General features: G+C 36.8%; 2 protein-coding genes and 3 long non-coding RNA genes across 7 annotated transcripts; 4 read left to right on the forward strand and 1 right to left on the reverse strand.

The window, feature by feature from the left end:
- Window positions 1-8,673: 8,673 nt before the first annotated feature.
- On the reverse strand, window positions 8,674-9,850 carry LOC124351127. 2 transcript variants are annotated; one of them, XR_006921392.1, is made up of 5 exons: window positions 9,580-9,850; window positions 9,430-9,517; window positions 9,243-9,341; window positions 9,066-9,173; window positions 8,674-9,000 (listed from the first exon to the last, which is right to left on the reverse strand). It is a non-coding gene; the product is annotated as an uncharacterized LOC124351127 (long non-coding RNA). The 2 variants fall into 2 exon arrangements; XR_006921393.1 differs by having other exon boundaries at window positions 9,403-9,517.
- A 2,443-nt stretch (window positions 9,851-12,293) lies between these two features.
- Window positions 12,294-15,883, forward strand: LOC124348734 (sialidase-like). The gene is made up of 12 exons (XM_046799006.1): window positions 12,294-12,407; window positions 12,474-12,540; window positions 12,605-12,631; window positions 12,721-12,741; window positions 12,826-12,840; window positions 13,153-13,224; window positions 13,283-14,155; window positions 14,245-14,265; window positions 14,349-14,363; window positions 14,675-14,746; window positions 14,805-15,722; window positions 15,870-15,883. Exons 1-12 carry the CDS (start codon window positions 12,396-12,398, stop codon window positions 15,881-15,883), a joined length of 2,127 nt encoding a protein of 708 aa, XP_046654962.1. The 5' UTR covers window positions 12,294-12,395.
- An 80-nt stretch (window positions 15,884-15,963) lies between these two features.
- LOC124348561 lies at window positions 15,964-16,643 on the forward strand. Its single transcript, XR_006920033.1, has 4 exons — window positions 15,964-16,056; window positions 16,189-16,209; window positions 16,291-16,383; window positions 16,498-16,643. It is a non-coding gene; the product is annotated as an uncharacterized LOC124348561 (long non-coding RNA).
- Window positions 16,644-18,663: 2,020 nt separating this feature from the next.
- Window positions 18,664-19,964, forward strand: LOC124348438. Its single transcript, XR_006919986.1, has 4 exons — window positions 18,664-18,732; window positions 19,525-19,545; window positions 19,627-19,719; window positions 19,834-19,964. It is a non-coding gene; the product is annotated as an uncharacterized LOC124348438 (long non-coding RNA).
- A 1,840-nt stretch (window positions 19,965-21,804) lies between these two features.
- LOC124348384 lies at window positions 21,805-23,023 on the forward strand. Of its 2 annotated transcripts, none has more exons than XM_046798583.1 (3): window positions 21,805-21,938; window positions 22,142-22,613; window positions 22,685-23,023. In XM_046798583.1, the coding sequence occupies exons 1-3, from the start codon at window positions 21,825-21,827 to the stop codon at window positions 22,960-22,962; spliced, it is 864 nt and encodes a 287-aa protein (XP_046654539.1). In that variant the 5' UTR covers window positions 21,805-21,824; the 3' UTR covers window positions 22,963-23,023. The 2 variants fall into 2 exon arrangements, with proteins under 2 accessions (XP_046654539.1, XP_046654541.1); XM_046798585.1 differs by having other exon boundaries at window positions 21,805-21,902; window positions 22,145-22,613.
- The last annotated feature ends 960 nt before the right edge of the window (window positions 23,024-23,983 follow it).

A 23,983-nucleotide genomic window follows, 5' to 3' on the forward strand; every position in this document is an offset into this window, starting at 1 on the left:
TGGAGCCAACATGACAAAAAATACGCCTGAAAAATCCCACGTCAGAAGTTTTGTGAATAAATTTAGCATTTCAAGTTACTGGGAAATTAATCTAATTAATAAAATTTATAAAAATAAAAAGTCTCGGGAGGGGTCGGCCGTCAGTTTCCCAACGGATTAGCCTCCAAATTTCAATTGTTTGGTTGTGAGCTACGAGACTTCTTTTACATGGACTTGAAAGACTATATATATTTGTTAAAAAGTAATGTTGAAATACTATTTACGTTTGAAAAGGGAATCGTAAAATTCATTTAGAGATACAATAGAAGGGGACAGTCAATCAGTCCATTAAATCATATCGATGAGATATGAAACAAATCGACAAAAGTACTACACGACGTTTAGTCGACGTATAGCCATAGACTATCCGTGAAAGTTTTCAGGCAAATCAATTTCCACTTGTTCATTTGTTAGAGTACATTACTGGGGGCTTTTAGGTATGCGGGAAAAGAGATTGGGTTGAAAAAGGGCCGCCCGGCTCACGATTAGAAACTAAAATAATTTTTTTTTTTAACTTTTTAAAGGGGAGGAAATAAAAAAAAAACACTTGAGAGGAGCAAAAAAAATTGACAGATGGATAGGCAGTACATATCAAAGATATAAAAGGCCCGGTAAAAAAAAGAGAGAGAATGGAAAAAAAAGGCCAATATGTGAAATGAGATGGTGATGTTGAAGAGGGTCGTCATGTAGCTATAGAAACTCTCGCTCTTGGCGGAATGAAGATGCTACATCCACCAAGCAAAGCAGCCTACTATACATCAGACACACTGCACTGCCACTTGGCAGAATAGGCGAGAATTGGATGACCATCCACTTGGCCATATCTCTTTTTTTTTTCAAACTAAAAATTTAAAAAAGGAAGGCTTTGATTGGGTTTCCACAAAGTTATTCCAGGGAAGAAACAAGTGCGAAAGATTGTCGGGGAAAAAAACAAAAAGAAAAGTTGATTGGTTGCCGAACATTCAATTCATATATTCCGTCTGCAGTGTTTGGAAGAAAAAGAGAGAGAGACACACACTCTAGGTAATCGAAGAAGAAGAAGAGTTGCCATGGGGGCGAGAAAAAGAAAAAGAAGAAGAGCTGCATCTTCAAATGCGCTGGCAAGTTGCGTGTGCAATTTTTTTTTTCTGGCGGGAAAGGGAGAGCAATAGGGAGAGTTGGCACGTTCGTTCGTTGGTTCCAATCAGCCGAAGTAGATCATAATGGCACCCCTATGGCTGCCTATCTCCTTCTTTCTCTTATATCTCTTTCCCTCTTCTTCTTCTTCTCCTACTCGGTCCGTCTCGGGATTGACCTTTCCTCGTGATGTTTCCCAGGAAGTTGCTATTGTTCCCCCTCCTCATATGCCCGGGAGTTTGACTGCTCCTATCCCGACGACATCTACATCAGTAAATGGAACCCAGGAGCGAAAAATACGAATACAAATAAAAGGAACCCAGCAGTGAATTTCCTATACTTGTTCCGTTCGAAAAAAGACTCCCAACGTCCTGTTAAATTTGTCAATTAAACAAAAACTTGTTAGCGCATTTAGCCAACAGTCCTCCCCCCCCCCCGAATTTATTTGCTTGAAAAAAAATGGCGCGAATTTCAATTACGGCCGCCATACGATGATGTCATCTTCGGCTAATATCCAGACATTTTCATCGACAGCGGACAAATGAAATGGTGGCCAATACTTCGAGAGACACACAGCACACACACGACTGGTGATAAATTTCTTCCATATCCCTACGTCCACAAAAGGGAATCATTATTTTCATTTCATTTTTCTTCCCTTTCGCCCAGAGGCTACCAATATACTTCTTCTTCTTCTTCTTCTTGTCGGTTGATAATAGGAAGAAGAAGGAGCGATAGAAATTCAATTGGTTGCCTTCGAAAAAGAGAAAAAAAAAATGAGCGGGCCGCTGCTGTGTGTGTGGGGGCCGGCCCGGGCGAGAGACTGGGCGAGGGAGCTCGCACATTCAATCGACTCGACGAGGCACTTGAGTATTGAATTGATATGATATGATGCAACTGCTCTCTATTTCTATCATCTTTCAACACACACACACTCCCCGTCTTTTTTTTCTCCTCCCTCCTTTGCCAGCAGACTGCAGGCCAGCAGCTCCCAGCTTGCCATGTGTACCCTAGTCTATATACTGTAGTGGTAGTAGTAGCACTTTATCCGACAAATAACACGACCAACAAGGAAAAGATAGAAAGACACTGCCGAGAAAAGAGATGGAATTGGATTGAATTTTCATGTCGCCCAGGCGTCCTGTACATCACTACGTTTCTTTCAAATAATAATATCACACACACACAAAAAGAGGAGAAAAAAGAAGAAAATAGGCAAAGAAAAGAAATCTATTGGCTGTTGAGAAATAGAATATATGTGATAAAAGACATTTATATATAGGCCTAAGAGCTGTAGGAGCCACTATCTATTATTATTAATACGGGAGAAAAGTAGATATGTTTTTATCCAGATAGGGTGCGAATATCTGTTGCCGGACAGCATTGGAAATAATTGATTGATTGATTGATACATGTAACCATAACCATTAATTTAATATTGGGCGCAGCGAGTATATGTAGGCTAAATTGCATGGTTGTTTCCAGGTGGAACTAGATAAGAATGAGACACATGTAACCCTTCATGTTTTCGATGAAAAACTTCCGGTGTATTCCCTATCACTGTACTCGTAGCACTGGCCGTCCATCGGCTGGAATTCTTCGTTCGGGCCGTAAGTCTTTGGAATTGGATTATCTTCCAACTATGACGGATTTCTCGCTCGAGGTCTCTCAGTCGTCGATCAGCTTAATCATAGGCATTACGGGCTTAATTGGCCGCTTGAAAAATAGAAAGGTAGGAGAGGGAGGCTAGTTGGCAGGGTCACTTTTTTGAATTTATTTGAATTTTTGACCACACGTTTTGCAATTGAATGAATAAATAAAATTCAGATTTCAATTCTCTATGAATTGATCGTATTACTTTACAATGTTCATTTACACGAAATTGTGAAATTGAGAAAAACTGCAAAAAAAGTCTGCCAACTTCCCCCACCTACGGGGTAAGTTGCGGGTAAGTTGGCAGCTGACGATTCTCCACTGCTCCAAAATTTTTAAGTCGAATTTTGAAAACATGCAACTCAGCATCTCGTGAGAAATCTGTATGCCAACATGCCCCTCAAAATTTCTGCCAACTAACCCCACAGGGTGCTTTTCGAACAAATAAATTGATAACTAAATTACTTTTTTATATAGAAATGTCAGGTTTCTTTTAAAAATAAGACAAACATTAATTCTTTTTTGCTTGGGTTTTCTGACACTCTTAGAGTTTTATACTATGAGAAAAATAAAAAGTGCTGAGAGGCCCAAAAAAAACTTTTTGCCGTTTTTTTTTTCTTTTTGCTATAACTCCTGTTGGGGAAGTCGTATACTTTTGAAATTTTGGGTGAGCATATATACATATATATTTGCTGTAAAAGGCTTGATTTTTTTTGGTCTGTAAGGGGTTTAACTAGCAAAATGCCAACTTACCCACTTACACACGTTTATTTACGTATAAAGTTTGATAACATGTACTAAAAATAATAAAATATTCAACCCATTTCTTATTTTCTAATTTTTAATTGAAAATTTATATGGGATCCCACAGTACGATTTTAAAATTATTTTATTCACTTCCTTAAAAAGTAAGTAGAAATAGTGCTCATTACAAAAATTCATAATTACTAATTGTTTGAGGTACACCCCCCTTTTTCGGCTAAAATGACCAAACTATAGTATAAAACTCTAAGAGTGTCAGAAAACCCAAGCAAAAAAAGAATTAATCTTTTGTCTTATTTGTAAAAGAAACCCGACACTTCTACATTAAAAAGTTATTAAGTTATCAATTTATTTGTTCGAAAAGCACCCTGTGGGGTTAGTTGGCAGAAATTTTGAGGGGCATTGGCATACAGATTTCTCACGAGATGCTGAGTTGCAAGTTTTCAAAATTCGACCTAGAAATTTTGGAGCAATGGAGAATCGTCAGCTGCCAACTTACCCCGTAGGTGGGGCAAGTTGGCAGACTTTTTTTTCAGTTTTTTTTCAATTTCACAATTTCGTGTAAATGAATATTGTAAACAAATACGATCAATTCATAGAGAATTGAAATCTGAATCTGATTCATTCATTCAATTTGCAAAACGTGTGGTCCAAAAATTCAAATAAATTCACAAAAAGTGACCCTGCCAACTAGCCCCCCTCTTCCCTACTAGGGAGCGTATTCGGCTGACCTGTAAGAATTGGCGGCAGCGACAGCGAAAACGGCAGCGAGGATGAAGAACTAATAAAATTTTGAAAATTTGACGCCATGTACAAGGTAATGCGTTTTACGAAACAACGTTTTTAAAATATTTCATACTTTCATTTTGGAGTAGTATAGTATACTTGCTGAAAACAGTTGGGAAACTGATAATTTCAGTCTAGTCTGCTCTCGTTTTTATTAAAAATTAGAGAGTATATCCCGCCCGATACGTTTAAATATGTATGGCAATTTGCCAAAGTCAAGTTTTCAGCGAAAGTAATTGGTAGAGGTTATGCAAATAATAAGTAGTCAAGGTAAAAGAAAATTTAAATGCACACCCCACCCAAATGAAGGGAAAAGTTTGATGAACATTGAACAACCGGTTACAATTTAGTACCCAATTTTGATCATATAACTTGAGTTTGAAAAGAAACCGTTGCTCGACTTGTAGAGAAATATGTATTTGGTTTATGACCTACAAAACTGTCGCAACTTTATTGAAGTTCTCTTTTATCCTGGTTTAGGAATCCTTGCGGGAATACCCCCCATCTTTTTTCCATAGGCTACCTTTTGATTGTTCAGACCAATTGACCAATTCGTCGTCTTATAATCGAAAACGTTGGTTCGCCGAAGTGGTTTAATCGTTTAATCGATTGATGTAGATTTCGCAGCGAATAATTGTTAGTTGTGTGAATTGATCACAGCCAGCACAGCGCAAGAATTATTGAATTTGTTAAACAGGATAATTTATTGTAGTAAGCAAGAAGGAAGGTATTGTGGAGTTGCTGTATCCGACCTGGGTAAACTCTTCCGCTCGTGCCTCATTTACTACACACTGGGCCTCAACTTGATCTCTATTAATTATCCCTGAGGTATAGTTATATACGAAGGTCCTTAACAATAGGGTGTGGGGTATAGGGGGTAGGGTAGTAGTAGCTAGTAGTGAAATTCAGAGGGTTTAATGTCCATTATGTATTTGCTTATACGATTCTTCCCTGAATGACCAATCGTCACCAAATTTTGTACATAATTCTGTCAAAATTTGATACATTGCGTAGTGGGGTTTTTATTTGTTTTCATTACTGTTTTAAAAATTTAATTTGCGTATTTGTTACCTAGCTGGTTGCCGAATCCTAGGCAGTGAATTCGCTTTTTTGCGAAACCTTCCAACTGTCAGTGCAGTGAGTGCTCAGCAGTATAAACAAAAAGAAACAAAAATTTTGATCTTCCCTAACAAGACAAGTTTTCTGCTATGGGAGTGGAGAGTATGTCTAATTTGATTTGATTTTTATGTTCTTGTTCGTTTTCGTCTTTATTCTTCTTTTTACTTTGTATTTTCTTACTATTACTTTTTTAACTCCTTTGTTTTATTATTTCCTCTTTTTGTTTACTGTTTTTTTATCTTGATTTTAATAAATTTGGTTGTCCAAGTAAAATTTCTATGCCTCCTTTTTTTTAACAGTTAGTCATCAACCAAGAAGTGGAGGAACATTTTAAAATTTTAGATTATACTCATTTTGAAGCTCTGGGTAATCTCTCCCTTCTTCTCCTGTCCTCTCCTCGGTCATCAAGATCTTCTTGAAGTCGCGAAGAGATACCACCGATCTTCCACTTTCATTTACCTCAGAAAGCTTTTTAAGAGTAATTTTTCAAAAATTACAAACTTATTTTTCCTTTCCGACTTCATCGAGATTAGAACCACGAACCATACGAATGGCTGCCCGGTTTGGTGACCATTAGTCCATCATTATTATATTATTGGAAGGGAAAAAAGATATGATGGTATTTCGCTATCTATTAGACAAGACTCATGTAATGCAACATGTGACCGCATGATATAATTGTATTGTTACTATATTAATAAGTGTTACTTTAACTTAATCTAAACATGAAGTAAGACGTGGGGTGGCGAGGCGAAGCCTCCGTCACACCTAAGTCGCACCACTCATAATATTGACAGATTATTAGTCAATTAGTTAATAAGAATCAATAAATTTAAGAGAATAAAGGGAAACAGAATTTTCCAAACATAATAGTATGTATTAATCTACTATTTAACCTTGATTTTCGGTCTCTTTAACGTTTTAAAAAAAATTCCCGAAGGACATTACAGAAGGAATCCTGTTAAAAAAAAAAATTGTGGAAATAGTATGAAAGTAGTAGAATCAAGGTAGTATATATACTCCTACCAATGCTCTACTTTTGAGTAATTTTTAAATGGTAGACAAAAAGTAGATACTCTACTTTTTACTACCTTTTCGCGACTTTATTGCAATGGTAGACGTTATGTCCACAAGGTAGAAAGCCCTACCAAAAAGTACTATGGCCATTTTGCTACCGAAAAAGTAGCCGAAAGTAGACGAAAGTGATAACAAAAATCTTAGAGTGTATCCATCTTCATCGACGACATTGGGGTTGGCTCCATTTGATAACAGGAAGCGAGCGGCAGTCACGTTGGATTTACCAATGGCCATATATAGAGGGCAGTGCTCCTATTATATATGTTGTTCTTTTCGTCGATATCATTTGTTTTCCTTTCCTAAATAACACGAGTCTGAGAACAACAGTGGCTGTCACAAATGGTGCTACCAAATGAAATCAAGTGTCGCCATCGTTGTCGCGTATATGGTGGGATTCGTTTTTCCTCAAGCATCAAGCAATCTCCATGGGTTTGAAATTTGATGTGCTGTGAGGAGCAGTCATGCCAGCATCTTTGTAATGGTGATTGATATCGACTCGTTAATTTTCCAGGCGTATATAGACTGATTGTTTTAATTTTTTGGCATTTAAGCCATATAGTGAAGGGGGATGGAGTCTTTCTTGTCGGCAATATTGGGATCGGCTCCCTTTTCAATCAGGTGACGAACATTTATTTCACTGTTGGTTCCCCCCATTGCGTAATGGAGAGGTTTCCTCCCGTCGTTGTCACCTCCGTTGATGTCGAATTTTTCCGTTTGAAATATGAGGATTCGGGTTCGACTCCCGAAAAAGCAAATATAATTTGACAGCCTTTGAAAGAGTCTAAAGAAAGCTATGAGTTACAAAATGTGAAGGAGGCTGTTATCAAATGATGAGATTAAATGGAAGTAAAAGTAAAAAGAGATAAAATAAAGGTAAGCAAAAAAAATTTCCTTTTATTCTTGAAAGTGGAGAATGGGTGAGAAAAACAGTGGTCGCGCGAATTTGATAAAACAAAGACGTTATGACCTCGTGCCAGTGTATGCAAAGGGTGTACAAAAGAAATATGTACACCTTTTGCATAGCCCTAAATTATATTTGCTTTTTTGGGAGTCGAACCCGAATCTTCAGCTTTAGCAGGCAGCATTTATCTACTATGCCAAGTGCTAATATACTGTGCCTAGGAAGCTTATAGTGCTGATTAATTCTAAGGGCAGAGAAAGAAACTTATAATTATGGCGGTTTAGGGAAGGGAGAGAAACGAAGAAACGAAGAGAGAAAAAAAGATTTGTGGGTCTCTTCCTTTCGCTAAAAGAGTGAAAAACTCGAAAAAACATAATTTGCATACTTGTAAAGGAGGCGTACAAATCGTTTTTTCCTAAACAGGGTATACATACGGGTACAAAAGGTGTACAAAGACGAATTTGTACACCAGCTACAAATATGTAGCCCGAAAAAGGACGAGAGTGCATGATTAGAGGGTAATCAAGTACTCGATTAGTTTATGGCTAAGTTTATGACAATTATTTTATTTTTGCTTTTGCTGTGTGCTTTTGATGTAATTGTCACTGAGTTCATGCTGCTTTGGTGGGTTTTGAATACCATTATTTTCGATTGTTTTTTTCATGTATTTTAAAACATCCAGCTGCATTTGAGTTGTTTCAGCTTCATCAGCTTCTTTGATGTATTCTCAAAGTTTCTGGATTCAGTAAAAATTGAAAGAGCGTAGGTTTCCATATTTCGTGCTCCCGCAACGGGTCTTGCCGCCGAAATATTGCGAAATATTGCCCTATAACTGGAATGCTTCCAATGCTAAGGCAGAGCCATTAAGGGGGAGCCCGTACGAAAAGTCCAGCTAAAAAATGACTAACTTTTGCTATCCCTTTAGGATGGTTTTATCTGTTTGAAATCTAGCCTAGAAACTTAAAATACGGAGCTCCGTTTTAATGATCTATCTGTAGCTAAGAAAAAGAAGCTTAAAACGGCTACTGTAGGGGATAGGCTTCTAGTAGCTATTATTTATAATCCTATTTATGGACATTGCAATTTCCTAGCTATTCTTAGGTACTACCAGTAACTACTATAACTTAGCTAATTCTTTCAATTCAAGGAAATGAAAGGAAATAAAGAACCAAACCAAATAAAACGGAATCCTGTTAGTCTGTTATCAATCTGATCTGTTTTATTTTATACAAGATAACTTGTACACAAGTGACAGGATATAAAAAAACAAAATAAAAAAATCAATCCGACACTAAGAATATATAAGCATTTAAGGGGTTGCGCTGAATATGGCTTAACGTTTTTTTGTTTAAGCACTGATTGCTTTGAAACCGATTCAAAGCAATCATTCATTAATGATAGTTTGAATTAATGATTGCTTTGTTTAAGCAACCGATTCATCATCATCCTGACGGACGCCATTTTCAGCAGAAATTATTTTCCTTAGACTTGTCAGTGCTGGGGCTTTTCTTTCCTGAAAGAGAATGAGTGGCCATCAAATCACGATTCTGAAAAAATTGAAGTAAAAATGAGTTGAATAATATCAACTATAAAATTGTAACTTAAGTTTTACCATGATTTGTTGCATTGATGTAAGGCAAATGTTCTTGGACACTGGTTTTTGAGGCAACATTAAAATCTTTGCACGATAAAGCTTTTGGTGCCTCAGCTTGGAACTTGCCTTATTAGGAAATATGTCAGAAAGTCAGAAACAAACACCAAAGTATTCATGTTAAAGCCTAAATATTACCTGCATTAGACCTATAAGAATTTGTCACAGCTGACTTGGCTCGTGGCTTTTTCTTGTTGATTACTTGAGTTTGTATTTCCTCGATGACTTCCTTGGCATCTGCAACAAGTCAAATTGAGTTAGACCTTTTCATTAAAGTAGTTATATAAAGTTCAGGTACATTAACACTGAAGTTGAGAATGATTACTTTCATAGTTGTCGTGCTATAATTCTCTTCAGATGTACTGATGCCTCTCTTTGGTCGACTTGACAATTCACAACCTTCAATAGGCCAACTAAAGAAAAATATTTTCAAGTATACCATTCAATTTTTTACAAGGATAAATATAAATCATACCTCACACCAATTTCTTGCTTTTTCGACGAACTTGAGTTTTTCTTTCTGCAACTTAGCTTTGAAATTTCTGGGAATAGTTATTGATTCACTTGTTCCAATTCCCAACATTTTTGTTTCACAAATTTCAAAAAGAAAAAAAAACAACAGGGAATCCTTTTCCATTTTAAGACTAAGAATAAAAGTGCAATAAACTAAATATGAAATGATTTTACGAAAGAAATAAGCGAGACGCTGTCACACCGTCTTCAAGCAGAAAGCACTGCCATTAGTTAAACTGGGGTTCGTTAAGTGAACGACTTGGAAACTACCCAATCAACGTTGCCAAATGTCACGTGACAATGTTTCTTAGCCAATACAGAGTAGAGTTTTCTAGCAATAAACGCCAGACCTCTTTCTCTCTTTCATTTTTGATGAGAAAGAAGTGATGCGAACTACAACTTTTGTTAAGGTGATATGGCAGCGCTGTAGCCAACAAATAAAATCTCTTTTTTTTCAAACTTTTAGCAGCCGAAAATTACGAAGAAAGTCATGGCGTTAGAAAAATCTCCGATCTTCGTATTTTTTAGTATCAATTGACTTGGACATTTCGTATATTGAGTTGTAAAATCAAGTTTATTTAATAAGACACTAAAAAAATTTTCTTCTGACATGCGTCGCCGTTTTTCCGTCAAGCAAAATACGTAAATTCCCTATTGTTTTTAGACTTTGTTTTCCTACTACGATTACATTTTCTTAAATCTGGCAATGCCACAAAACAAAAAAAAAATTGTTCACTTAACGAACCCCTGCAGGACGCCATGACGGATATGGTAGCAGACAACTACTTCCCGCCTAAAAATCTGAAGCCTCTTCTGAATTTCAGCTTACGTGCTTATGGTGGAGGGCTATTATTAAATATAAGGAATGAGACTATGAGAGAAATTTTCTATTTTCTGAGAATCATAATCAATGTATTAATTCATTATTCATTAGTCAGATGTAACAGAATTTGGACAAGCTGAATTTTTCGATTAACAAAAAACAGTGTTGCCATTTGCCAATCACCTAATCAAAATAATGATGATCATCGCTAATAATAATATTTCCTAAACATTTTTATTTTAAACGATTTTATTATTTCATCAATTAAATTCAAAATATATATTTTGAAAATGTTTATTATTTCGTAATAATTATTCACGGCCACCACCAACAGATACAAAAAGAAATAATGAAAACATAACAAAATCACAACATTCGTATTGCATGAACGGATATAGTTTAATATTAATGAAACTTTGGGGCACAGATACTCAATTAAACTGATAATAAAAAGGACAAAATAAATTAAAGAGAAAAACGAACTATCGCGGATAATTCCATTAGCAGCACCTCCATGGCTGATGAGATTTATTATTTTATTTATGAGCCGATGTAAAAAAAAACTTCTTAGCTGAATATTTCGTACGGGAGGTCAGTCAGCTCCATAAGAAAATTTTACCTTGGACCACGATACGGTTTTACGAGCTCCCCTCTATTCCCATCCTCCAGTTCCTCCTACTGCTACGAGAAATTCCTGCCATCTAGCGCTAAAGATGTGAAGAGATGGAAAGAGTCAATTTAAACGTCTGTAAAACAGTATAGATACAGATACGATGGTAATAATTTACTTTTTAATTTAGTTTTTATTTTATTTTAAATTTATACATTTGTTAATTTAAGTCTCTACATGGTTGAAAAGTATGGGCAATGCGTAGGGAAATTTGGGTTTAAAGTTTAGAAATTTGCTTTGAGAAGGTGCCCCGATCAAGCCCCACCACCCTGGGTCTCTGATGCCGTATCTTACGTGAGTGAAATTAAGTTTAATTTAATTCTTTGGCTGAATTAAAATCATTTGTTTCATTGCATGGGTGGGCCAATGCCGCGATTTTTTCATCAAGCCTTGGGGGTTCGGGTGTCAGTTGTGGCACACGTTCGTGTGATACAGTGAGATGTGTAGCCCATGTTGTCACGTCCCAGCACTCACATTCCCAATGAACTGAAAGCAGACCACGCCATCAATTTTTTATTGCTTGATTTTTTCTTCTTTTTGCCTCCTGGAAATTATTTGATTTTGTGTTTTTCAGATGAGATCAGCGACTCTATGTGGTTGTTGTTTGTCTTTTCCAATGAATATGCCCAGCAGCCAAAGAAATTGAAGGAATAGAGCCACTTTCCGCCTCTTCTTGTCGCTTTCTCCAAATATCTTGACTTTTTGCAGGAGATACGGTGTCAGAGTGATGGCACCGCTGTTGATTGTGTGGTATTATATTTATTAAGAAAAAATTGAAGCTCACTAGTATACAGGGAAAAATTATTTATTATTTTATTTTATTTGAAAAACAAATTATAAAGCAGGATTCTTCGTATATATCACCACAGGCGATTGCTTTGTTTTTACAAATTGGTGAGATTAAAGGTACAACGAAATGGAGAGAAATGTTGAAACGAGCTAATACGAAGAGGCGTAAATAGTGTTGCGTGCCTGTGCATCAACATCGGTTATCATGTAACAGGCAGATTGCTGTGTAAACCCAAAACCCCAATTACGTCATGGAACGGAGCAGGGGTGGGAAGGCGGAAATCAGGTACGATCAGGTAGTAGTTCTATGAATTTGCGTTGTTTTATTGTAATTGGCTAAAAAAAAACCGTCTCTGGCATAAGCTAAGTGAATAACTGATGTTGTTTTGTCATTGTTGGTGTTGTTTTGCCATTGCTGGTTGATTTAAAAAACAGTGCTTTTAATATAAAAATAACAAATATTTTCAGTGTTAGCCAAGCTTTCGTTGAAATCAACATGGGAAAAATGGTAACAAATTCGGTTGCATAAAATTTTTCATTTTATTTTGTTTTGTTATCTTTATTATTTTGTTAGAAGATTTATTACTGCGTATTCTTCGTCTATATTTGCTTTTTATCTTGCGTTACTGGAAAAACTTATGGTATGCAGAATAATTTACAAAATTAAATCAAATTCACACTCTCGAAAATGTTTACTATGCGCAGGTACCTTTTCATTTACTTCAGCTACAGGTAAGTGATAAATTTTTTTTATATATTTCTACGTCTGATATTTTAAACAAAAAATCTATTCGTACATTTTCCATCAATTACGAGTGCAGCCACTACGGCTTCAGCTTGCGGTAAGTACTAATATTAATATTAAAGATTAAAAAAAAAACTCAAGAATAATTAAATATATTTTTATTTCTCTCCAAATGCTGCAGCTATTTCTGCTGAAGGTAAGCAATTTTATTTTAATGGGAGGTAGTATTAGTAAATATTAATCATGTCGACAAACTGTCGTCGTCGTAGGAAGTAGAAACAATTGAAGTAGGACCAGGTGTATAGTTGCAGGGGCAATTCTATTTTAAAGACCTGCATATGAAGCTAAAAAATTTCTCTAGCTTTATTTAATTTACATACAATCCATTCTTTTTGAATTTTATTGACCAACAAATGCAAAACCTAATAATACTAGGGCGACATGTATAATTTAACATTCTGAATTTTCAACTAAATGATAACGTGTTTTCTTTAACAATTTAATATAGGCCTAGTCGCGAAAATTAGTTCAACTGATTCTATTGGGCATACTACTGTTGCCGGGGAAATTGCGGTCATTGGTAAGACATATACGAATAATAATTTGGTCAGTACGTTAAAGTTTTGAAAAATTGACAGAGTCCATCCTAAGGGAAAAATGCGAACAAAAGCGAAGATCGTCGACCATCACCAGTCCGTCGACCACCGCCAATCCATCGACCAACGCCAATCCGTCGACCACCGCCAATCCGTCGACTGCAGCCAATCCGTCGACCATCGCCAGTCCGTCGACTGCAGCCAATCCGTCGACCAATGCCAATCCGTCAACTGCAGCCAATCCGTCGACCACCGCCAATCCGTCGACCATCGCCAGTCCGTCGACCACTGCCAATCCGTGGACCCCCACCAATCCGTCGACCACCGCCAATCCGTCGACCACCGCCAATCCGTCGACCACAACCAATCCGTCGACCATCGCCAATCCGTCGACCATCGCCAGTCCGTCGACCATCGCCACTCCGTCGACCATCGCCAATCCGTCGACCATCACCAATCCATCGACCACCACCAACCCGTCGACCGTCACCAGTCCGTCGACCATCGACAATCAGTCGACGGCCGCATATCCTTCGACCACCACCAATCCGTCGACCCCCACCAATCCGTCGATCACAGCCAATCCATCGACCACCGCCAATCCGTCGACCGCAACCAATCCGTCGACCATCGCCAGTCCGTCGACTGCAGCCAATCCGTCGACCAACGCCAATCCGTCGACCACCGCCAATCCGTCGACCATCGCCAGTCCGTCGACCACTGCCAATCCGTGGACCCCCACCAATCCGTCGACCACCGCCAATCCGTCGACCACAACCAATCCGTCGACCATCGCCTATCCGTCGACCATCGCCAGTCCGTCGACCAACCACAGTCCATCGACAGCAGCTAATCTGTCGACCATCGCCAGTCCGTTCCATGACGCTGGTACCTTTTCATTTACTACAGCTACAGGTAAGTGATAATTTTTTTTTATATATTTCTACTTCAGAAATTTTAAACAAAAAATTTATTCGTACATTTTTTATCAATTACGAGTGCAGCCACTACGGCTTCAGCTTGCGGTAAGTACTAATATTAATATTAAAGATTTAAAAAAAACTCAAGAATAATTAAATACATTTTTATTTCTCTCCAATTGCTGCAGCTCTTTCTGCTGAAGGTAAGCAATTTGATTTTAATGGGAGGTAGTATTAGTAAATATTAATCATGTCGACAAACTGTCGTCGTCGTAGAGAGTAGAAACAATTGAAGTAGGACCAGGTGTATAGTTGCAGGGGCAATTCTATTTATAAGTCCTGCATATGAAGCTAAAAAAATTCTCTAGCTTTATTTAATTTACATACAATCCATTCTTTTTGAATTTTATTGACCAACAAATGCAAAACCTATAATACTAGGGCGGCATGTATAATTTAACATTCTGAATTTTCAGTTAAACGATAGCGTGTTTTCTTTAACAATTTAATGTAGTCCTAGTCGTGGAAATTAGTTCAATTCATCCTATTGGGCATACTACTGTTTCCAGGGAAATTGCGGTCATTGGTAAGACATATACGAATAATAATTTGGTCGGTACGTTAAAGTTTTGAAAAATTGACAGAGTCCATCCTAAGTGAAAAATGCGTAAAAAAGCGAAGATCTACTAAAATTGCTACGGAGGCTTCAATTTCTCCGGTAACTAATGCAAATCCGTCGACTAGGCCTACATCCAATCCACCGACTACATTCAGTCCGTCGACCATCGCCGATCAGTCGACCACCGACAATCCGTCGACCATCAACAATCCGTCGACCATCGCCAGTCCGTCGACCATCACCAGTCCGTCGACCACCACCAATCCATCGACCATCGCCAACCCGTCGACCACCGCCAACCCGTCCACCATCACCAGTCCGTCGACCATCGACAATCAGTCGACGGCCGCGCATCCGTCGACCACCACCAATCCGTCGACCCCCGCCAATCCCTCAATCACAGCCAATCCATCGACCACCGCCAATCCGTCGATTGCAGCCAATCCGTCGACCATCGCCAGTCCGTCGACCATCGCCAGTCTGTCGACTTCAGCCAATCCGTTGACCACTGCCAATCCGTCGACCACTGCCAATTCTTCAACTGCAGCCATCACCGCCAATCCGTTGACCATCGCCAGTCCGTCGAACACTGCCAATCCGTCGACCCCCACCAATCCGTCGACCACCGCCAATCCGTCGACCACAACCAATCCGTCGACCATCGCCAATCCGTCGACCATCGCCAGTCCGTCGACCACTGCCAATCCGTCGACCACCGCCAATCCGTCAACCACCGCAAATCCATCGACCACCGCCAATCCGTCGACCACTGCCGATCTGTCGGCTGCAGCCAATCCGTCGACCACTGCCGATCTGTCGGCTGCAGCCAATCCGTCGACCATCGCCAATCCGTCGACTACCGCCAATCTGTCGATTACCGCCGATCCGACAACTACAGCTACTCCTGCTAGTGGGCTTACAACTATTGTTGTAGGACCGAAAGGTAAATCATTTCGTAAAATAAGGCTTATTAAAAGTAATTTGAAAAAAAATCGTAATAAATTACAAATTGTTATTTAACTGTGAATGCAATCAATCTCACTTGAATTACGCATATAATTAATTCAATTTTGAATTTTTATTTACTTAGTAAGTAGTACTTAGTAAGTGAATATAATTAAAAAATTTACCTGTCTGAGTTTTCAGTAAAACGATGACGTGTTTTCTCAAACAATTTAATCTAGTAATAAGAAACATTCCTCCTGGAACCTGTTCCTGTTCAAACCTGGAAATAAGTTCGACTGCTTCTAGTGTTGCTACTACAATTAGTGGCCAAGGTAATCTATATTCCATAAATAATTTGGTTAAGACAAAACATAATTGTTATTTAACTGTGAATACAATCAATCTCACTTGAATAACGCATATAATTAATTCAATTTCAAATTTTTATTTACTCACACATGCAGAACGCACAACGGCGGCGGCTAGTAAGTGTATATAATTCAAATAATTTACTTGTCTGAGTTTTCAGTAAAACGATTACGGTTTTCTCTAACAATTTAATCTAGTAATAAGAAACATTCCTCCTGGAACCTGTTCCTGTTCAAACCTGGAAATAAGTTCGACTGTTTCTAGTGTTGCTACTAAAATTAGTGGCCAAGGTAATCTATATACCAAAAATAATTTGGTTAAGACAAAACTTAATTCCGTTCGTTGAAGTTTAAAAAAAAATTTTTTCTTAATTTTTTTCGGTGAAATTATCACCAATTGTAAAGAGTCCATCTTAGGGCAAAATAGCAACAAAATTCAAAGAAGTATTTTTAATGAAAGCGAAGAAACTTCTGCTTTTCAACCTACAGCTCCGTCGACTACAAACAATCCGTCGACTAACGCCAATCCGTCGACTACCGCCAATCCGTCGACTACCGCCGTTCCTCCTGGAACCTGTTCCTGTTCAAACCTGGAAATAAGTACGACTGCTTCTAGTGTTGCTACTACAATTAGTGACCAAGGTAATCTATATTCCATAAATAATTTGGTTAAGACAAAACATAATTGTTATTTAACTGTGAATACAATCAATCTCACTTGAATAACGCATATAATTAATTCAATTTCAAATTTTTATTTACTCACACATGCAGAACGCACAACGGCGGCGGCTAGTAAGTGTATATAATTCAAATAATTTACTTGTCTGAGTTTTCAGTAAAACGATCACGGTTTTCTCTAACAATTTAATCTAGTAATAAGAAACATTCCTCCTGGAACCTGTTCCTGTTCAAACCTGGAAATAAGTTCGACTGCTTCTAGTGTTGCTACTTCAATTAGTGGCCAAGGTAATCTATATACCAAAAATAATTTGGTTAAGACAAAACTTAATTCCGTTCGTTGAAGTTTAAAAAAATTTATTTTCTTAAATTTTTTCGGTGAAATTATCACCAATTGTAAAGAGTCCATCTTAGGGCAAAATAGCAACAAAATTCAAAGAAGTATTTTTAGTGGAAGCGAAGAAACTTCTGCTTTTCAACCTACAGCTCCGTCGACTACAAACAATCCGTCGACTAACGCCAATCCGTCGACTACCACCGTTCCTCCTGGAACCTGTTCCTGTTCAAACCTGGAAATAAGTTCGACTGCTTCTAGTGTTGCTACAACAATTAGTGGCCAAGGTAATCTATATTCCATAAATAATTTGGTTAAGACAAAACATAATTGTTATTTAACTGTGAATACAATCAATCTCACTTGAATAACGCATATAATTAATTCAATTTCAAATTTTTATTTACTCACACATGCAGAACGCACAACGGCGGCGGCTAGTAAGTGTATATAATTCAAATAATTTACTTGTCTGAGTTTTCAGTAAAACGATCACGGTTTTCTCTAACAATTTAATCTAGTAATAAGAAACATTCCTCCTGGAACCTGTTCCTGTTCAAACCTGGAAATAAGTTCGACTGCTTCTAGTGTTGCTACTAAAATTAGTGGCCAAGGTAATCTATATACCAAAAATAATTTGGTTAAGACAAAACTTAATTCCGTTCGTTGAAGTTTAAAAAAATTTATTTTCTTAAATTTTTTCGGTAAAATTATCACCAATTTTAAAGAGTCCATCTTAGGGCAAAATAGCAACAAAATTCAAAGAAGTATTTTTAGTGAAAGCGAAGAAACTTCTGCTTTTCAACCTACAGCTCCGTCGACTACAAACAATCCGTCGACTAACGCCAATCCGTCGACTACCGCCGTTCCTCCTGGAACCTGTTCCTGTTCAAACCTGGAAATAAGTTCGACTGCTTCTAGTGTTGCTACTACAATTAGTGGCCAAGGTAATCTATATTCCATAAATAATTTGGTTAAGACAAAACATAATTGTTATTTAACTGTGAATACAATCAATCTCACTTGAATAACGCATATAATTAATTCCATTTAAAATTTTTATTTACTCACACATGCAGAACGCACAACGGCGGCGGCTAGTAAGTGTATATAATTCAAATAATTTACCTGTTTGAGTTTTCAGTAAAACGATTACGGTTTTCTCTAACAATTTAATCTAGTAATAAGAAACATTCCTCCTGGAACCTGTTCCTGTTCAAACCTGGAAATAAGTTCGACTGCTTCTAGTGTTGCTACTACAATTAGTGTCCAAGGTAATCTATATACCAAAAATAATTTGGTTAAGACAAAACTTAATTCCGTTCGTTGAAGTTTAAAAAAATTTATTTTCTTAATTTTTTTCGGTGAAATTATCACCAATTGTAAAGAGTCCATCTTAGGGCAAAATAGCAACAAAATTCAAAGAAGTATTTTTAATGAAAGCGAAGAAACTTCTGCTTTTCAACCTACAGCTCCGTCGACTACAAACAATCCGTCGACTAACGCCAATCCGTCGACTACCGCCAATCCGTCGACTACCGCCGTTGCTCCTGGAACCTGTTCCTGTTCAAACCTGGAAATAAGTTCGACTGCTTCTAGTGTTGCTACTACAATTAGTGGCCAAGGTAATCTATATACCACAAATAATTTGGTTAAGACAAAACATAATTGTTATTTAACTGTGAATACAATCAATCTCACTTGAATAACGCATATAATTAATTCAATTTCAAATTTTTATTTACTCACACATGCAGAACGCACAACAGCGGCGGCTAGTAAGTGTATATAATTCAAATAATTTACTTGTCTGAGTTTTCAGTAAAACGATCACGGTTTTCTCTAACAATTTAATCTAGTAATAAGAAACATTCCTCCTGGAACCTGTTCCTGTTCAAACCTGGAAATAAGTTCGACTGCTTCTAGTGTTGCTACTTCAATTAGTGGCCAAGGTAATCTATATACCAAAAATAATTTGGTTAAGACAAAACTTAATTCCGTTCGTTGAAGTTTAAAAAAATTTATTTTCTTAAATTTTTTCGGTGAAATTATCACCAATTGTAAAGAGTCCATCTTAGGGCAAAATAGCAACAAAATTCAAAGAAGTATTTTTAGTGGAAGCGAAGAAACTTCTGCTTTTCAACCTACAGCTCCGTCGACTACAAACAATCCGTCGACTAACGCCAATCCGTCGACTACCGCCGTTCCTCCTGGACCCTGTTCCTGTTCAAACCTGGAAATAAGTTCGACTGCTTCTAGTGTTGCTACAACAATTAGTGGCCAAGGTAATCTATATTCCATAAATAATTTGGTTAAGACAAAACATAATTGTTATTTAACTGTGAATACAATCAATCTCACTTGAATAACGCATATAATTAATTCAATTTCAAATTTTTATTTACTCACACATGCAGAACGCACAACGGCGGCGGCTAGTAAGTGTATATAATTCAAATAATTTACTTGTCTGAGTTTTCAGTAAAACGATTACGGTTTTCTCTAACAATTTAATCTAGTAATAAGAAACATTCCTCCTGGAACCTGTTCCTGTTCAAACCTGGAAATAAGTTCGACTGTTTCTAGTGTTGCTACTAAAATTAGTGGCCAAGGTAATCTATATACCAAAAATAATTTGGTCAAGACAAAACTTAATTCCGTTCGTTGAAGTTTAAAAAAATTTATTTTCTTAAATTTTTTCGGTGAAATTATCACCAATTGTAAAGAGTCCATCTTAGGGCAAAATAGCAACAAAATTCAAAGAAGTATTTTTAATGAAAGCGAAGAAACTTCTGCTTTTCAACCTACAGCTCCGTCGACTACAAACAATCCGTCGACTAACGCCAATCCGTCGACTACCGCCGTTCCTCCTGGAACCTGTTCCTGTTCAAACCTGGAAATAAGTTCGACTGCTTCTAGTGTTGCTACAACAATTAGTGGCCAAGGTAATCTATATTCCATAAATAATTTGGTTAAGACAAAACATAATTGTTATTTAACTGTGAATACAATCAATCTCACTTGAATAACGCATATAATTAATTCAATTTCAAATTTTTATTTACTCACACATGCAGAACGCACAACGGCGGCGGCTAGTAAGTGTATATAATTCAAATAATTTACTTGTCTGAGTTTTCAGTAAAACGATTACGGTTTTCTCTAACAATTTAATCTAGTAATAAGAAACATTCCTCCTGGAACCTGTTCCTGTTCAAACCTGGAAATAAGTTCGACTGTTTCTAGTGTTGCTACTAAAATTAGTGGCCAAGGTAATCTATATACCAAAAATAATTTGGTCAAGACAAAACTTAATTCCGTTCGTTGAAGTTTAAAAAAATTTATTTTCTTAAATTTTTTCGGTAAAATTATCACCAATTTTAAAGAGTCCATCTTAGGGCAAAATAGCAACAAAATTCAAAGAAGTATTTTTAGTGAAAGCGAAGAAACTTCTGCTTTTCAACCTACAGCTCCGTCGACTACAAACAATCCGTCGACTAACGCCAATCCGTCGACTACCGCCGTTCCTCCTGGAACCTGTTCCTGTTCAAACCTGGAAATAAGTTCGACTGCTTCTAGTGTTGCTACTACAATTAGTGGCCAAGGTAATCTATATTCCATAAATAATTTGGTTAAGACAAAACATAATTGTTATTTAACTGTGAATACAATCAATCTCACTTGAATAACGCATATAATTAATTCCATTTAATATTTTTATTTACTCACACATGCAGAACGCACAACGGCGGCGGCTAGTAAGTGTATATAATTCAAATAATTTACCTGTTTGAGTTTTCAGTAAAACGATTACGGTTTTCTCTAACAATTTAATCTAGTAATAAGAAACATTCCTCCTGGAACCTGTTCCTGTTCAAACCTGGAAATAAGTTCGACTGCTTCTAGTGTTGCTACTACAATTAGTGTCCAAGGTAATCTATATACCAAAAATAATTTGGTTAAGACAAAACTTAATTCCGTTCGTTGAAGTTTAAAAAAATTTATTTTCTTAAATTTTTTCGGTGAAATTATCACCAATTGTAAAGAGTCCATCTTAGGGCAAAATAGCAACAAAATTCAAAGAAGTATTTTTAATGAAAGCGAAGAAACTTCTGCTTTTCAACCTACAGCTCCGTCGACTACAAACAATCCGTCGACTAACGCCAATCCGTCGACTACTGCCAATCCGTCGACTACCGCCGATCCGACAACTACAGCTTCTCCTACTAGTGGGCTTACAACTATTGTTGTAGGACCGAAAGGTAAGTCATTTCGTAAAATAAGGCAATTAAAAGTAATTTGTAAAAATATGGTAATAAATTACAAATTGTTATTTAACTGTGAATGCAATCAATCTCACTTGAATTACGCATATAATTAATTCAATTTCGAATTTTTGTTTACTTGCGAATGCAGAACGCACAAAGGCGGCGGCTAGTAAGTGTATATAATTCAAATAATTTACCTGTCAGAGTTTTCAGTAAAACGATGACGTGTTTTCTCTATTGATTTAATCTAGTCCTGGAAATAAGTTCGACTGCTTCTAGTGTTGCTACTACAATTAGTGGCAAAGGTAATACATATTTCATAAGTAATTTGGTTAAGAAAATATTCATACGTAATTACTTACGTTGAAGTTTAAAAAATTGATTGTCTTCATTTTTTCGTTGGAATTAAAACCAAATTGACAGATTCCATCTTAGGGCGAAATAGCTTTATGCGTGGAAATTTTTTTGGACAGAGCAATGAAACTCCTAATTCTGAACCTAAAACCATTACAACAACAGCTGAAAATGTAAGATCCGTTTCAATCAATCTTCAAATCCAAGAAGTAAATTACTTTATTTTTTATTTTCAAATCCGATGTGCATGATTTGATTTAAATTTATATACGACGTGCATGCCTAAGCACATTTATTGTCTTCTGAAAAGAGTTACTTCCAGTTTTTGTGTAAAATAGACTAAATTAAATTTTAAATTAAGTATATGTTGTTGCAAATTTGAAATAATTTGAAATTTTTTTAATACCCGAAGAAGGTCAACGAACTTGAAAAATCCTTAAACGTAGCAGCAAACGAGACGAATGAATTGAACCACACATTGAACAGTATAATCAAATACAGGAAGCAGTTAGATGCCATTTCAACAGATTTAGAAAAAAAAGTACAAGAAGATGCAAAACTTCTGAGAGAAGTTGAAGAGCAAATAGAAAATATGGGGATTATTGAAAAAGAACTAAATATTAAAGAAGCAATGCTGCTCGCATTGAACGGACGAGAAACTATATTGAGCAAAAAAATTGAACATGATTTGAACTTTTACAACGATCCTAGCGTCCTTGATAGCTGGAATATTTCATTTTTTGCGCAACACACTGGTACCTTCAATGTCAAAACTGTCATACATCCTTATGACATAGTTCCTTTAAACCAAGGCCAGTGTTTCAGTTCTTCGTCGGGCGTATTTACTGTACCATTTCACGGCATGTATCATTTCTATTTCACAGGTATTTAACTTAACAATCCAGTTATCATTAATTCTTTATTTTGGGTTTTATTTTTTTAAAATAATTTTTAGCATTGAAAACGAAAAAGCAAGAGTCTGGAACAGGCCGTTTAACAATACAACTCGTGAAAAACCGAAAAATCGTTCCAACTTTACGGGAAGTGTTGGCTGAAATTCATATGGATTCAACTGATTCGTACGGGTTTTTCCCCTTGCAATTACAAGCAACCGCCGAACTGCAGGAAAGGGATGAGATAACTGGAGAATTGTTTGAAGGTTCAATTTACGAGAGCGGTTCCCTCGATCACCCTCTCACCAGTTTTGGTGGCTTTCTTATTAACCGTTTATGAAATGAAAATCCCTTATTTCATTTAAATATTCTAAATTTTATATTTTACTATTTTTGACATGTTAAACGATTCTACTAAAAAGTACTGTAGTTAACCATGCTTTATTGAAAGAAAATAAACATAGTTAACTATAGATTTACGACTAGTTTATTATAGTGACCTGAAGTGAATTTGGACAGTTTAAAATAGTTATCAGTATAGTTTACCATAATACCACTATAGTGATTTTGTGGTAAACAATATTTTATTTGGCCTCGAATGAATTGCGCGCTTTTCTATACTACTTTTAACATAGTTCATCTAACAGAAAAGATATATCAAGTCCCTGTTTGTTACCTTCATAATATTCTAATAAATAATAAAGAGAAATTAATGTACACGGACAAAAAAAGTTTTGTTGCATGGTAGGTTTGAACCTCAGACGTTCGGGGCACCAGCTCAACAAGCTAACTAATATCCCATCAATCATTACTGACAAAATAATTTTATTGATAAGATTGTTTCAGTGGCGCACGTGACCAAATTTTTCTAAGTCTCATTCTCTCTCAATCGTATTATATAAAGGTATAAAAATAGCAAACAATATGTAATAATATGAAAACCTGAAATATAGCAATAAAGTTATATGATGCGTGTGCTAAGTAGGCGTACAGTGTAACTTGATCACTCTCATATTGTTGACCCGATATACAATTATATCGTGTAAAAATTATTTAGCATTATTGATACAGTACCCACGGCAGGTATTGGATCACCCCGGTCCAAAAAAGGCGTTTTAACCCGCCGAGATAGGCCTTATGGTGTCTCGCACGGTATTAAAAAAAATATACTTAGATTGCTCGTACGAGGTTTCTTTGCTCGTAAAGGCCTTTTCCGGATTTAGATCTGGAAAGCCGCTCCGGGATTTCGGTCTACTTGAGTCATGGATCGCTTGTTATAATTTCCAGCAAGGGTATTTCTAATACAACTTTAAATCCAGTCAACCACGTAGTAGGTGATTTCACCGCTAGATGTGCTATGT

This window comes from Daphnia pulicaria, chromosome 7 (genome assembly GCF_021234035.1).
Source record: "Daphnia pulicaria isolate SC F1-1A chromosome 7, SC_F0-13Bv2, whole genome shotgun sequence".
Lineage (NCBI taxonomy): Eukaryota > Metazoa > Arthropoda > Branchiopoda > Diplostraca > Daphniidae > Daphnia > Daphnia pulicaria.

What these genes read in the sequence shown, in the direction of transcription:
- LOC124348734 (XM_046799006.1), top strand. An exon ending in TTCATTTACTTCAGCTACAG is followed by an intron (nt 12,632 to 12,720) that starts GTAAGTGATAAA and finishes TTACGAGTGCAG; the next exon opens with CCACTACGGCTTCAGCTTGC. An exon ending in CGGGGAAATTGCGGTCATTG is followed by an intron (nt 13,225 to 13,282) that starts GTAAGACATATA and finishes AAAAATTGACAG; the next exon opens with AGTCCATCCTAAGGGAAAAA.
- LOC124348384 (XM_046798583.1), top strand. Translation starts at nt 21,825, where the DNA reads ATGCGTGGAAATTTTTTTGGACAGAGCAATGAAACTCCTAATTCTGAA. An exon ending in TCAATCTTCAAATCCAAGAA is followed by an intron (nt 21,939 to 22,141) that starts GTAAATTACTTT and finishes TAATACCCGAAG; the next exon opens with AAGGTCAACGAACTTGAAAA. An exon ending in GTATCATTTCTATTTCACAG is followed by an intron (nt 22,614 to 22,684) that starts GTATTTAACTTA and finishes AATAATTTTTAG; the next exon opens with CATTGAAAACGAAAAAGCAA.